General features: G+C 39.3%; 1 protein-coding gene across 2 annotated transcripts in view; it reads right to left on the reverse strand.

Moving 5' to 3' along the window:
- LOC102210772 (voltage-dependent calcium channel subunit alpha-2/delta-2-like) overlaps positions 1-13,870 on the reverse strand; it is a 43,093-nt gene extending 29,223 nt beyond the window's left edge. For both annotated transcript variants that reach the window (XM_013908556.1, XM_005724707.1), the window contains exons 1-2: positions 13,404-13,870; positions 5,276-5,357 (exon numbers count right to left, since the gene is read on the reverse strand). In XM_013908556.1, the coding sequence (XP_013764010.1) occupies positions 5,276-5,357; positions 13,404-13,516 (195 nt within the window). In that variant the 5' untranslated portion in view covers positions 13,517-13,870. The remainder of the gene's footprint in view (positions 1-5,275; positions 5,358-13,403) is intronic.
- Between the last annotated feature and the right edge of the window lie 2,872 nt (positions 13,871-16,742).

Raw genomic sequence — 16,742 nt, forward strand, 5'->3', positions numbered from 1 at the left:
TTGGATTTATCTAAATTAATTAGTATTGCTTCAATTCCTTTATTTTATTGTTTCTATTGTTATTATTGTATTACATTGTTGTTTTTAATTTTATTGTTATTGTTAAGCACTTTGTGCAGCATAGACTGTTGGAAATGTGCTATATAAATAAACTTGACCTTGACCTTGACCTTGACCTTATAGTTATGCCACAAAATCAGCAAATCACAGACTTGGATGTAAAAAAAAATCTGATTGGCTGTTTTGGTCTCCAATCAGCTCGAAATGACGAAATGCAATATCCCAGAATCCATTTCGTCCAAAACTCAAACGAGCCAGTCAGATTTTTTTGCATCCAAGTCTGTGATTGGTTTGGTTGGTTTTGTGACACAAATATAACGGTGTACAGAAAGAGTTGAACGCGCACGAGCAGAAATGTTGAGAGCGCAAGCAGCACATTGCGAGCAAGCGCAAATGCAAAAACTGAGCGAGAGGGGCTGCTATTGTGTGTGTGTGTGTGTGTGGATAATAGCAAACACTGAAATACATTTTTTGCACGCAGCTTTTCTTCGCTCAAAATAAGTTTCTTCTCAAAATCCATTTTGATGATTGATGCTGAACTGTGAAAATCAGTCAAGAGCCGTCTGTGTGCATGGGTGTTCAGTGTCTTCCTCACTGGCAGAATGGTGAGGATGGGTAAGTGCATTTCCAACAGCATCACCATCAACACGAGAGCGCCACAGGGATGTGTCCTCTCGCCACTGCTCTACTCCCTCTACACTTCAGACTGTGTGTCTACCCATGTCTCCAACACCATTGTGAAGTTTGCTGACGACACAGTGGTGTTGGACGCCATCTCCAACAACGATGAGGCGGCCTACATGGATGAAGTGAAGAATCTGGCATCATGTTGCCAGGACAACAATCTCCAACTGAATGTTGGCAAGACCAAGGAGCTGGTGGTGGACTTCAGAAGGAGTCAGCACAGAGACTACAAGCCCATTATCATCAATGGAGCTCCAGTGGAGAGGGTGCAGTCCTTCAAATATCTCGGTGTCCACATCTCCTCAGACCTGACATGGGCTGCCCACATTCAGGTCCAAACCAAAAAGGCTAGGCAGCGCCTGTATCACCTACGACAACTGAGGAAGTTCAGGGTCTCTCCAAAGATCCTCAGGATTTTCTATACAGGCGCTGTGGAGAGCATCCTCACACAGAACATCACATCCTGGTTTGGGAACAGCTGTGTTAGGACCAAAAAGCTCTTCAGAGGGCGATCCATACAGCAGAACGCTGCTGCAAGATTGCTCTCCCCCCGCTTCAGGACACCTACACCAGGAGATGCCGGACAAATGGAGAGCATTGCAACTGCTCATCCACTTTGTCACAGATTGAAGCCATTTGAGTACAGTGAAGTTTAGATGGTGTGGTCGTCTGCTGCTGTAGACCATCTGCTTCAACATTTGTTTGTTTGTTTTTGTTATTTTTGACTCTTCTTATTAGCACAGAGTGTTTAACCTCTGACTTCTGATCAATAAGACATTTCTCAACCAGAGAACTACTACTTTAACAGGTCACCTTTAGTCTACATGAACCAAATGCATCAAGTTGCTGCCATGTTATTGGCTGGTATTGGCTAGATATTTGCATTAACAGGCAGTTGAACGGGTTTATCTATCCCACATGCAAAGACGTCGGAGAAAGAATTAAGATAAGCCAAAAAGAAAGGCAGTGATCTGGATGAATCTGTTTGGCAAGCATACATACAGACTGCAAGAGGACTTTTCCCCTAAAATTAGCTTTCTTCCCTAACTTTAAAATGTCCCAAATGTTGAATACTAACCAGATGCTTTACTGGCCCATGCTGCACAGATGGGAACATGCAGCAATGAACAGGGTGTTTCTGTGAACTGTGCTGTCTGTGAAGAACTAGGTCTTGCGTAGAATCCATCAAGGAGCACCACTGAGGACACGTATTATGTGGGTAAAACATAGACAACAACCATGTAGGAACATAAGTATTGAACCTGGTAGCATTTTCCTCATTAAATATATTTCTAATAGGGCTATTGAGATTAAATGCAAGTCAGGTGATTGATCGGGTCGATCTATCAGCTTCATGAAGGACACACATATGATTTTTCTCTTAGTATTTAGGTATGAAAACAAAACCAACAGCACAAAGAGACTTTAAAGCGATTGCCACAGTGATTCTACTTTAGAAACAGGAACAGAAACTGAACTACTATAAGAAATGGTTCTTATTCCCAGCCTTAGCGCCCACTGCAACATTCATACCCAACACTATCAGTACGTTTTGCAACAATACGGTCACTACAGTCTTGACAGAGCTTTTTGCTTTTACTCATAAAGAGATGCTTCTTATGTGACACCATGCTAAAGAAAAACCTTTTCATAGGCCATCAAATAGGACTGAACCCTCTAATATTCATTTGGGGTAGGCCTGCTTTTAAAATACAGAGATTTCAGCTGGGGTTTGATTTCTTTCTATGTCTAGATTACATCAGAAAATTTCACATCTATAGCCCCATTAAAAATGTTTAGTGTGAAAATGTTGGCACATTCAATGCTTATTTTCCCCTCTGTATACAAGCTGTATACAAGTTCAAACTGAAATAGCACTAAGTCTTAATGGATATCCACTAAAAATTTTGACATCTATGGTTAAAAGACAATAAATTTAGTAATTTACCATGATAAAGAAAAGGTTCTGTTTTCCTGTTGTTCCTTGTGGTGAGACTGTTTTCCCCATACTTTGATTTGCTATTACATATAAAACTCATAACATTCCCATTATCATCTGTTGTTTATGCTACATAGCCAGTGTTATTGTGCTAACATACTGATACTTCTTGTCGGTACAGAGTCACATCGTCCTTCGTTCTTTTCTGGAATGAGCTGCCATTCTGACTGGTTTAAGAACCAAATACTCTTACATAGCAGATGTTGAAGTGACCTATTTCATAGAAGCACCTTTTTATTCAGTGAAATGTATGGAACATATGAAAATGTCACTTCAGAAAGGTGCAAGGTGTCTTAATTTGACCTATACAGATGTGTCGGCTTTCTTTAAGACTAAAAAATGCTGATTTGTTTGAGTTCTTTACAGTTTCTGCCAGCAGAAAGAACTAGAAACCTAAAATCAAGTGAGAATTCATCCTAGAGGCCAATGTTGTAATGTTCTTTGGGAATTTGGGAGTTTTGCTGTTTTTCCTGTTTTCTAAATGAGTCTAGGTTATGTTTGCTGTTCTCAAATTTATTTTAGGATGTTATATTCAAGTTCTAGTTAGCCTTGGGGTGACTATTGTTGACGCTAGAAGAACTGTACTGAATTCAGTATTCACAGAGTTTATTATTAGAGTTTGGGTACTTGAGTTTTCTTGTATATTGGTTAATTGTTTTAGCCTCATCAGTGTTTCATGTTCTGTGATTTTCCTTATCTCAGTCTTTAGTTTAGTTGTTTCACTTTGTTAGTTTGGGTTAGGGTTAGGGTCTCTCATATCTTGTTTTGAGTTTTACCTTCTGTCCTAAATTGTTTCAGCTCTGCCCCACTTCCCACCCATTTTTATATTCTCCTCTGTGTACTTATGGTGCTTTCATTGTTTAACATTATTTATAATTACCATATCATTCGCATGATGATTCCTGATCTTATATTCCCAAAGTGTCATGGTAACCAGTGTTTTTGGAATTTTACTGATACTTTCATGCCTCTCAAATTCAGCCTCCGAGGTCCTCAAGTTACTACTCTACACCCAGCTAACTGTGACAGCTGTAGTTATCTATAAATGCGAACCCCTGGTTTAGGAATTAAAATGATGCCTGACGTGAATAACGGTTTCCTCACCAAGAGAAAACGTTCTAAGCAAAGGACAACAATCTTGAACAGATCTGCAGTGTTTTAAAAGCATGGCGGGATTAATGAGGATTGAATGAACAAGTGAGTTTCACATCAAGGCATTTCTGCAGGCTGACCATCTGCTATGGTGTGACACAAACAGAGAGGACACGTGCCACTGCTCTCTGCTGAGGGAACGCCCCCACACATCTCCTCAGAGCAGGGATCACTTGCTCCCTACAGATGATCTTTGGTCCTGGTCTCTGGCACTTCAGAGGGACAACCCCTCCCAGCCACCTGTTACACTAAATAATGTTGAAAACATGCTGGAAATGAAAAGTAAAAGAAAACTGAATACACTCCTAATGACAGTCTACCAGATCACTGTGAACAATTAGACAAAAATAAAAACAATTACAATCTGGACTTACCTGCAGTCAGTGAATGTAACAAATCAAAATCCCATTTTGTAAAAAAACCTTCAGTGGAAATGTTTGGGTTTTTTTTGGGTTTCAGCCTTTTGCTTACACTATTTTAGGGTGCAACTGAGCTACATTTCCACATTAAAATGTTCTTTTATTTCAATAAACAAACAACTTTTATTTTGAGTTAATCCTAAGTATAAAATATTTATTAGGAATTCATCATTTACTTCTGCATGAGCAATGCTCACTAAAAACTTTGATGTCCAACTGAGATCCAAGTTGACTGGATATTGTTTAGAACCAGAACTAGAACCATTTAATACGGAATTTAACGCACAGAATCAGAATCAAAAGACCCTGGAATAAGATTACTCTAATGCACCTGTAATGTAAAAATCAATCATTAATGACTTCCAACTCAGAGCTTAATGGAAAATACCTGTTATGTGTTCAAAAATGAACAGTTTCAATATTAACACAGTTATTATATGATCAGCTCATGAAAGGCCTAAATTAGTATTCATGAATGTAGGTGTTATTAAAGCTCTTGATTTCATGAAGCTCAATTCAGATATTCTAAATCTAACCACTGTAGGTGTGTGTTGAGGCATCTCTTTCACTTTCAGGTGTATAATCCAGTGCGCGCAAAACTGATAATTATTGTAAACACAACGCAATACAAAATTATGTATCTAAAATGTCTAAAAGCAGAGTATATGTACTAAAAATAACGGCTAAAGAGAAAAAATGTAAGGGAAAAATTTATGGCTGCTCTGAGAAAACATTATTTTTTGTTATTGGTTCTGCAGGGATCCCAGAAAACCACCAAACAAGGAAACAAAGAGGTTTAAGTGAGACAGACTGTGACTGTTTTCTGGTTTTTTGCACCTATTTAGCTGCGGATCTTCAACTTAATGGAGTTACAGTCAATTTGCGCGCTGACCTCTCCGCTCGGTGCACTTCTTATTGAGTTTATCCAACACTGTGATGAATGAGAGAAGCAGACACTCACCCCTTTCAACTGCTGAGCTCCAGTGATGTGCTGAAAGACTCTGTCAATCTCCTGCTCGATACGCCTGGCCCAGTGCATCATCCTGTGGATAAACACCGGAGGCTGACTGTCACACAATGCAAAACAAATGAAACAGAGAGGTGTATCTGTTTCACAGAAACAATCAGTGATGTAACAAAAATAGCAGGAAACTGCACACAGATTACCACATCTTTTATGCAAACATGCTTCATTTTTCTTGCAGCAACAGAGCGAGAGAACAGCTTTATTGGTCAGTGTGGATGTTTTTTATGTCGCTCTTGCAACCATCTGTAATTGCATATGATTTGCAAGCTTGTCTGTACTTAATATAAGTATTTATTTCTTTAAATGTTATATAGTTTGGATATATGTTTAAAAAATATGCATCCACACTGCAATTATAAAGGCTTCCAATGCAGCAGAGTAAACAGAAAAACATTATCACTGGTAATTGTTTTTGAACTTATCTGCACAAATCTGTCTTTTCTTGTTTTTGTATTTCGAAAAACTCAATGTGTGTTTGAATATCTTTTAAAAGGCAACATTATAGCCACAAACTATCAATGAAATTTGCATAATGACTGACACCAGCCCACTGAAGGAACAATGGGCAATCTTACTGTTTATAAGATTGGGGAAACCTACAGTCAGCTGAGACTGAAGAAGTCACTCGGATGAGTGACGAAACATTTCTCCCACAAAACGCCACGTCCGGATGAACAGAATCAACTTTTGGAGAAAGTGCTTTATACTACAAGCTACACTCACATACTCAGTGTCTTCCCTAGTAACGTTTCAAGATGCGGACTGGTTAATCCAAGAAATCCCAATAAACTAAAACTTCATTCATTATTTTCTATTCGATCAAAAAACAGAAAACTATACTTGTATCAATACAGCAGAGACACTATTTGTCAGATTTAAACAGACACTGTTGGGAGGACTATTCTCGGGCTCACTTTCACACAGTATTCCCTGTATGTCCATGATCCAATCTAATATGTATCCAGTGTAATCCTCACATGAGACCGGACGATATTTAATTAAAGGTGAAACACAAAACAAGCAGTCAAAACTGAAAACCTGGGACACTGTGGAATAAAAGCCAGTGATGATCAAGTTTGACCTTAAATTTGACCTTGATGGTGTTACATAGTGTTTGAAAGGGAAAAACATTTAAATACACTATATGTAAAACACAGAAATGGCACCAAACCTTCTCTACTTTTCATCCTACTGATTTTGTTGATTTTGATTTTCTGCATACGCATTCAGCATATACAAATCTCTAGCTGTTTTCACACATCTACTGCAGCCCTGAATTTTTCAGAATTTGTTTTCAGGACACAGACATCAGACATTTAAAGGTGTCCAAACTGCTCCCTAGCACAAAGACCATATGACTCATGTTGGGATACGTCTGATACACGGGTGGGTAAATGGTCATCATGCAGGCTCCCTCCCTTAACCCAAATGAAGCATGAATTTGTCTGAAGTGGGCTGCTCCGTTTTGAGTGCTTTGTTATGTGAGAAAGAGCCACGGACCTCAATTCAACACCTCCTCCGCCTCTCCATGTGGAGTTTCCCTAATTGGCAAGTGCTGCCCATAAAAGAAAAGTAAACATTGATGCTCTGACATTGGGGACAGCTATTTTGAAAACATTAAAAATGTTCTTTAGGGGAAAACGCACTTGTTTGGAGATGATATATCACTAATTACTTCTATACTGTCAGTCCACCTACCACACAAAGGTTAATTCATGACTAAAATAATTAGGTTGGAGTCAAATCGTGTTTTTATGCCTGGAAAGGTTCCTAACTGACTGAACCGACATGGAAATATCTAAGTGTCACTCTTTTCTCTAAATACTAAGGAAAGGGGCTTCATTGCCTTTCTTATCTCCTTGAGCATTTAGGATACACTGAACTATACAATAGGAAATGAAAAGGAATAATACCGCTCCACAGTTCCTTGCAGCGTTAACATTCAAAGCCTAACACACGAAATAATTTATCAGTTGTTTTCATACAATCCTACTAAATGCAATTCATGTAGATAAATATGAGCAGACTGAGGGAGAGCTTAAGGAAACCTTCTGCATGAGACATTAGTATATTTTTATACTAAATGGTCACATTATTATCACTTTATTTACAGACCTATCATGTTTGCCATCAAGGTAATAAAGCGGCTAAAATGTAGCACTTCTACAGTTTGAATGGATATGAAACTCACAGTTCATTGGCTGATGTCTGATTAAGAGTTGGAGGTACAAAAAAAAACCTTGCAGGTGGATTAATTAAATTAAAAGCTAACTTTTGTATTTGGGGTAAATTCTGGAGTTTGGCGCAGTGTTATCAAGGACAGCAACAAATTAGTTTGAATTTGCTACTACTCTGATTGGATCACACCTCTGATTTCACACCTCTGATTGGACTCTCAAGTTTCAAAGTACATAGTACTATTTTTATTATTATTGTTGGACTTTTCTGCACTTATTACATTGAAGATTTTTTATTTATTTATTTTTTTACAAATGAGAAACACAAATAGAGAATAAGGAGGGGGAAAACACTTGAAGGACCAGATTTATGAAATTCAAGATATTCCATTACTACGTGTGCTGAATTCTTTTAGGGTAACTAAATATGTTATCCTATTCCACAAATGTATTTTAACTAAATACAGCCATCCTTCAACTACTCATTTAAATAAGAATTTTGCACTTAAATCAATATCATAAATATAGCACAGCATGTGCTCTTCCATTTTAAATAATAAATACTGTGACATAATCACATCGCAAGCTGCGATTTCAAAGCGGCACCCAATCCTACACAACCTACCTGAACAAAAGAGGGATCCTGCAGTTTAAAAATCTGTTTCCTTCAAAATTTTGCATTCAACCATTACTACATAAATGTAAAAATATGCTTTAAAAGACTATACACTAAACTATATACTATATAGTTATTATACCATATAATATACAACACAATATTTGTGTTATGCTCTGACTATCTTACTATATATTCCCCTGCAATCCTGTACTTCACTTCAGTCAGATTTAAGAAAAGTTTCTGGAGATGAAATATTCATTTTAGTTTCTACCTAAATAAGTCAAACCAGGAAATCAATTAATCAGACCTGTAAGTGCCCAGAGAGTCGATTCATTATCAGTCAGACAGCTTCCAGCAGAGTTACAAGACAACAGCACTGATTAAAGTCTTGTTGGACTTGTTTCTGCTGTCGGACAAGCCACAAATCTTCACTCAACTGCCCGAATCCACAGGAAGACAGCTTTTTGGATGCTGCAAAGGATTCTTTTTCTTTCTTTTTTCTAGCCCAGCTGAAATCGAGGACGCCCAGACCTGATGAAGATCAGACAGCTCTTAATACGGTGTGAGACATTTTCACATTCTTTTATTTGAAGTGATAATTTACTTCTGGGTTTCTGGGAAGTGCCCAGCTACAGGAACTGTGTATAGAAACTAAGATATAACCTTTTTTTTTTTCAAATCCAGCAACATCAAGAGTATCACTTTAAAGGCCCATTTAAGATTATTATAAGACTGAATGCCTGACATGTCTTCACACTGATCCATTTGAAAGTGAATTTCTTTTTTACCTTGAGGCGTTCGAGGCAGTGGTAGAAATAAGCGAGGCGTGCTGTGGAAAAGAGAAACAGCATGCACACTTTCCTTTTCCCTCTCTATAGAGGGATGCAATCGGAAAAATATCTAACGCTTTAAATAAAGCCTTTAAAATGCACTCTGTTCCAAAGTGTTCTCAGGTTGCTGGTGCTATTAAATCTGGATTACATTAATTTGATTAACTGAAAATATCTTGAATATTATTAAAATATCATTTGTTTGTTTTTAAAGACTGATTTTTTTTGCATTTAGCTACTTTGTCACCAGTCTGGAAAACAGTCAGTTTGTCTGCTGACTCAGCCTTTGGAGGCAGTGGTCCATTTTTCAGGGCTTCCGGTGTAACCAGCAGATATCCATGCCATGTCAACACTTGCTGTTGCACCAGTCATTATTACTGACTGCTTCCAAATGCAGATGCATTTTAGAGGAGAGCCACTAAAAGCTAAATTGCTTTGTTCGCATGTGATTGGTCAGTGCAACCCAGACTACAAATAGATACTCTGTATGCATAATCTGTTGCAATGATTACTTTCTCGTTCATTTAAAACTGTAAAAGGAGCAAATCCAAAGGCAGGAGTAGCAAAGTAGATGCAGACAAAAAGACTTTGTCGCAGATGGTAGGATTTCTTTAAAAGGCACCTATAAATTGGGCAATCAGTTACATTAATCCCAGCAATCCTACAGGTTGCTTAAATGTCACATGGCGCAAAACAATATCATGTTTACAATCATGAACACACTGAGCAATCCCAAAGCTGAAGCATGTCAGATGCCATGACTGCTTCATTAACACACGTCCTCCATCTGCATCCCATATGTTTTGACATTTGCTAAAACAAATGTGTGGGGTTAATCTTCATAGATTAAAAAAAAGAATCAGCATTATGAATATGTGGCTTTTCTGCAACACTCAAACCTGGATAAAAACACTTTTTTATCACACTTTTTACTGAAAATGCTACAAAGCATTTTATTTATTTACTTTACACAAAAAAACAGTGCACACTTTGTTGTGCCGGCTAGTCTGTTGTGTGTTATTAGAAAATCTTTGCAGATCGGGTTTACTGCAGTGGAGAGAATACTATCCTGAGTTTCTGGCACATCCGAATTTTGACAACAGCTGCTACTGGCTCCAAAAATTGAGCTTTTCTCATGCTACCATTTTGGACTGACAACTGTGCATTTCTCCACATTTTCCTCACGACTAGCTGAAGACAGCACAGTAAGCAATCATATAGGGGACTGGTGTCCAGTTGTACCCACAAACCGACTAAAAGTTAACTTTTTTTTCCACATAAAGGAAATATTTGTTTCTAAAATGTAACTTTAATGTCATTCTGAAATAAGGCATATAGCTTACTGAAGACACCAAGCTTCCTTCTTCACAGTTTCAGTTAAAATGCCCTCAAAAAGTTGTGTCTAAATTAGGTTTGTTACATGACTGCAGAGCAGCTTCGACCCCGTGACTCAGTGCCGCTGAAGCACTAAAGTTTTTGACTGTGTGCTCCACTTCCTCTTAAGCCCTGTGGGACATCAGAAAACCAAGTACAGGGGCCACACAGCAAAGCACTCTTGTGCCTCTACTCTGTTACCGGCTATAGTCACACAACACTGTGAAGACAGATAGAGAAGCACTACATGATGTGACCCATATTCACTTACAGCAGAGAGAGCAAAAGGTTGAGAGGAACAGCTGAGCCATAGGTGGGGTATAAGGAGCAGACGGAAAAGCCATAAAGCATCTATCTATCCTTCTATCTATGGTTATCTATGGTTTGGGTTACTGGAAATCAGTAATTAAATCAGACAGAGACAAGCTGACTGCTACTTTGCAACCCGCCTCTTTTTATGCTGCTCATAAACTGTCCTCTCCGCCATTACTGATGCTTGCTCAGTTCTATTCATATCTTGCTGCTCCTAAAAATCGTCTTTTGACAACAGTACCTGGCTTTGTTAACACATGGCCTGCTTCCTTTAATGTCTGTTCATGTGCTGTGCAAAAACACAAAGCTACTCAAGACACTGAGTTCTACTGCAGCACCAGCAGTGGCCTTGAGAGAAAGATCAGCGTTGTGGATTTAACTAAAAGAAGATTTCCTCTCTGCTCTGTTACAACTCCACGTGTTGCATATTACACATGGTTTTCCAGTGATAGGCGAAGTACATAAAAAGTACATAAAGGCACCAAAACAAAAGTACTCGCTGTGAAAAACAGCCCCATTCAAGGTGTCATATGTGCCATATTAGTGATGACATAATATTAGATTTTCATTAAATTCATCGCTGCAGCCAAAATAAGTCAAAAATAACGATATAACCATGATACCTCCAGGAGGTTTTATTCATGCTATTCATGCAAACATACATACACTATGATTATTATAGTATAGCTCTCTGATTCATTGTATTGTGACACACCACTCTAACCTGACATTCGATTCTGTAGTATGAATGTGTTAAATGTAAAAATAAATGTGATTGTGGGATTTGTATAGAATATTTGTGTATGCTGTAGAAACGTTGGGACCCACTGTGCCATAGGCAAGGTTTATGCAAAGTTTCATCCACTAAGCAAAATACTTTTAGCATGATTTTATTATGGTTAAGCTTCAAATATAGCAGTAGTAAATAACAGAAGCTGAAATCTGATGCAGAACAAAAAAAGGTTGTACTTGAATAAAGTGAAAGTACCTCCGATTTGAATTTGAGTACTTTAACAAAGGCATTTTGATCAATGTTCTCAAAACACTTATTTCTAATGTAAACTTTTACAGGTCATGAGCTCCTTTGCAGTCTGAGAATAACTGCAATAAAATAACATAAAAAAATATTTGATTTTCCCCCATTGATGTTCTAGATGTCAGAACACGAGGAAGGCAGATTGCAATGCCTGCAGCATGGCAGGCTATTACTACAAAAACACATATTTTTGTAGTATCTATCTATCTATCTATCTATCTATCTATCTATCTATCTATCTATCTATCTATCTATCTATCTATCTATCTATCTATCTATCTATCTATCAGCAGGGAGAGGCCGTATCAAGACAGAAAGGGTGGGAGGAGAAAGAGCAAAGCGAGAGAGGGAGAAGTGGTATAAATCCACGCTGCTGCAGTATTAATTCTTAATTGGAATGAGAAGCTGTTCTACAGCGTCGCAACACCGCTTCATTTAGCTTAGCCGAAGCGACCCAGGGCACAAGACTATGGAGCTGTTTCAGAGCACTCAGCAGAAAAAAGCAGCAGAAAGGAGGAGGAGGAGGAGAAAGCAGCAGCTTGAAATAACCCATTTCATCATAAAACACACACATATGCACACGCCCACACTTGACTGGTTTATAGAATAGACCTCTCTTTTCTAATTGGTAAATAAACCTCATATCTCCAGTTGTGATTGGCCAGAAATTCTTCAGCATGTGCCCTGGAGATGAGTGGACCATCTGGCCTGTTCCTCCCTCCTGAGCAGCCCGATCGCTGAGCCTGGAGTTGGGCCCAGATAGTCTCAAGTTAAGTGCCAGCTGTACTTAACTGTAACGGGTTAAAGGTTAGGATTGAAGAACTGGGCAGGAGATTGATTGAAAAACAAGGGGAAATGGTATTTCGAATGCAGCCTTCAGCAAGAAGCCACAGTAAAACCACACCTTTCTTCTGCTGTGCTAAATAGTAGGCATGGTACTAGTAGGCCACTCCTGAGCTTTGAGTACTTGTGTTGTACAGTGCACAGTGTGGTTTCCTCAAGAGGTTGTAGGAAATGATAGGACTGTTTGATGATTTTTTTTTCAAGCCATCATGGAAAGATCTAGCACTTAGTGGAGCACAAGAACAACAGGGGAAACAAGGAAAAGAGCCTTACCAGTTTTATGACTGCACAGACTTAATGTTGCATGTCAAATAGAAATTCTCCAAATAGCTCAACTAATTAAAGCCACAGTCTAGCTCACCTTAAACTACGTCCTTGCAGTTTTAATTTTTTGTTTGTTTTTTGTTTTTAAACAGGTTTTTGAGAAAGTCAAAGTTAACATTCACAGTCGTCCATTGGGTAAAACCCTCAGATCCTATTTGTGCAGAACATCAGATGAAGGCTCTAACTCATCATATGGTAATAGGGAGGATTAATCATTTGCCAGATGCTCCTAATTCTGCCTAACTTGATGTACAAACACTTACAGTATGGGGTCTTCTGCTTGGGAGGAACACTGAAATATGATTGCTCATTTAACCCTACAAATATACCTATATACCCCTATATATCATAGCGTGGACTACACCTTCCAGCTCTTTAAATAACCTGCCTTTACATTGATGTAATCGCCAACCCTGTCAAATTACATAACAGCAGAAGATAAAGCATGCAGGGTGACTGGAGTATCTCCTGGTGGCAAAGCGAAGTGGTCAAGCCCAAAGTTATCTCTCATCGGAGCCCGGCTGCGTTTTCACTGAGGGTTACTTACGTGTATTGCTGGGGGAAGAGACCCTGCGCTCCAGGCCACGATGCGCTGAAAATGAAGATAATCTGGATAGATAGCAAGCAGACGATGCTGCAAGACCTTTCGCCTATCGCCATTTTCCATTAAAAATTCTCGTCACGGGCTCTCGTTGCGTGAATGAAGCGCTCCGGACTGTCTCCGGGGCATACAGCGAGCAATGTGTGAACGTCAGGCTCAGTTTCCCGACGACTTCATCTCGGTTTCTCTCGTCAAGTGGACGCGGAGGAGGCAGGCATTGGCCGTGAAGGCATCGCGGACGGTGGGAGATGCACTAATGCAGCTGCCAAGACACTGCAGAGTCTCCCCTCCTGCTCCCACACACATACACACCACCACGAGCACTAACACCACAATCACACACAGGCCGGCGCGTCCACGCCCGCTCTCTCTTTCTCTCTCTCTCATCAGCAGCCCGTGGATCCGTGCGCGCTCACGCTCACCAGGCAACAGAGAAGCAGGAGAAGAATCTAGTTTGGCTTTATTTATCTCTGAGGAGCCACGTGGGATTTGTCACTGCCATAAATTTAGTTTTTCTATTTAGAGGAAGACGCAACACTTCAGGTACTGAAGGGTCCCTGAATGTAATAAAATCAAGACGCTTCTAACTCCCGTTTCACTTCCCCGGGGTCCAGTTTACCAACTGGGCCCCAGTCCACAGGAGACCCAGTCATGGTCACGCATGACTAGATTAAAAAAAGCGGGGTTATGTTTGATCATTCATTTAATTTAGCTGCTGTTTACTTTTTAATGTAACCATTAAAATTGTGAGAAAATTCAACCCCTCTTTTTAAATATCACACTATAAAACCATCTGTGATCATTTTATAGTGTGACCATGTCCCACAAAATTGAAATAAAAGACAAAGAGTATATATGGGTTGTTGCAAAGTGGGACATGTTAATGCTGAAGGTGTTAGAAGTTAAAAGTGGGGATTTTCTCTTCTAATTAATCATTTAGTTTTAAATATCTGACAAACGGATCTCATCTAATATTTGCCTTTGTGTTAATTTTCCTTCATATATCAACTGTACAGCATCCTGAAACATTGCCTGCTACCTACCTCTGCAAGAGCAGCGGAATGAAGGTGAGTTTAAATGCCATCCAGAGCAGCAGACAGTGCACAACAGAGGTGAAGAAGAAAGTAGAGCCAGGGTAGAATGAGGGGAGTGTCAGGGGTAATTTGTGACAGAAGAATAGCAACAAGATGGAAAAGAAAGGTTTACTTGACCTTTAACAGAATTTCTGGGATGAAAAGTTCAGAATCAGATTGGATGCCTGGACATGAGTAACCCTCATTTGTGTTGGCTCTGGTGGCAGCCACGCAGGGCGGCTCATTAGTTGAGCAAGACAATTCAGTCAGTATTTGTTTTGGTTTTTAAATCAATCCAGGCATAACAATTATTTACACAGATGACCATTTGATTAGATTTTTTTTAGCCATATTAAAAAGAAAAAAACCTCCCCCCATCATTTTTGTGTGTGGGTGTGAAACAAACCACACCCATATGAGACGTGGGAGTGGAGATAATTCCTTTTTGGAGGAATTACAACATGAAGTGGAAGAGTCACATCAACGAGGAACTCTGTCACTGGGGGAGCTGATCTGGAATATCCTAACTGTACTAAGGGTTTATGTCTTTTATGTAATATGAAATTTAACAGGAGATTTTCTTAATGAGAAACTTGATGAGAAGGATGAAATTTGTGAGTAATTTGCAAAGAAATGGACTATGACAAGAATCATAATTGCCTCTGAGAAAGCCATCGTGCAGAAATAGAAACACACTCCTTCCACTGAGGATTTGGACATCTTGTTGAAAGCAGCTAGCAGCTTGAAATGCAAGGACCAGGACTGGACTTTCTTATTACCCAAGGATAGGTGGGTATAGTTCTTTTATTTATTTATTTTTTATATGTAACATGATTGGATAAAGACATATATTTGATCTATTCTTCCAATTAATCCACTCCTCTGTATTTACAGTCCTTGGACCTTATAATACACCATGCTGTGGTAATTAGCGTGTAACCAATAATATTACTGATGCCTTCTCTCCATTCACACATTGCCATAAAAAAGAGCCGGAATGGAACTGAGTCATAAAATTGAATAAAATCACTATTTATGTTATAAATTACACCTCTGATTTTCTGCTATGACAGTTTGAAACGTGTACTGTGACAAATTCATGTTAAAGCTGACACTGATGTAAACACTGTGCTAAATGGGAACTTAAAGGCATCAGGCATTAGGCACACATAACGCAGTAGAGTCATGAACAGCGGCCTGCAAGCCAGTTTTTGTGACATGCTCTACAATTTACGCATGCAGTGAACACATATGGTGCTAAATTGAGAACTCTCTCTAAGAAGGTGACAGCAGGTACACTGGGAAGTCAACAACAAGACAACTCCCAAAAAGGAATAGTTTTCACAGACCAGCTCTGCTCTCTCTGTATCCCACCTGAATGACTTTTCTATAGCTAGTGTTCTTCTCACTGCTGAGACAGTACCTGCAGCACATTCATGTTGGACACATAGTCCAGCTCCTCCACACCTGCCATCACATGAAGATTTGCTCTCTCCCCCAGCACAGTCTCAAGAGTGTGGAGGTGTTATCAGGAGATGGGCCACTGCACAAGGACAACTGGACAAGGCTGTAGAAGGGCATCGGCAGCAGGACTAGTATCTGCTTCTTTGTGTGAAGAGGATCAGGAGGGGGACTGCAAGAACCCAACATAATGACCTCCTGCAGGATACTCATGTGTATATTTCTGTCCAAACTGTCAGAACCAAACTGCATGAGGGTCCTTTAGTGAGACCTGTTTTGACATCCCTTTCCCCAGAGAACACCAAAATTAGTTTCTGCCACTGGTGCCTGTTCCTTTTCACATATGATGTTGCAGGTAGCGTAGACATTTGCCACGGTGTCTCCGTGCTCTTTCATGCCCGTCACGTGTGCTCAAACCAAGAGATCACTTCCTTATGATTTAGGTGATAAGTTAAAGTCAAAGTCAGAGACAGTACTTAAGCTCATCCCATTTTCATGCGATCTGTCAGATGCACAGGAACACAGCCCAGAAATAAGTCTGGCAATGGTAGACTACAAAATGATGTAACATATACTGTATCAGCCAGGCATTTGGACATGCTCTATATAAGAAAAGGAGATTTTAAAATGCAGGGAAATGAATTAAGCATCAAAATGTGCGGTGAGACAGAGAATGTGTAGAAACTGAGAAGTTAAAAAGCAGATGTGCGGACATGGGTCTCAAAGATATTATATCAAATAACTGTTATTC

Source organism: Pundamilia nyererei, unplaced genomic scaffold (assembly GCF_000239375.1).
Source record: "Pundamilia nyererei isolate P.nyererei 1_Seehausen unplaced genomic scaffold, PunNye1.0 scaffold00012, whole genome shotgun sequence".
Lineage (NCBI taxonomy): Eukaryota > Metazoa > Chordata > Actinopteri > Cichliformes > Cichlidae > Pundamilia > Pundamilia nyererei.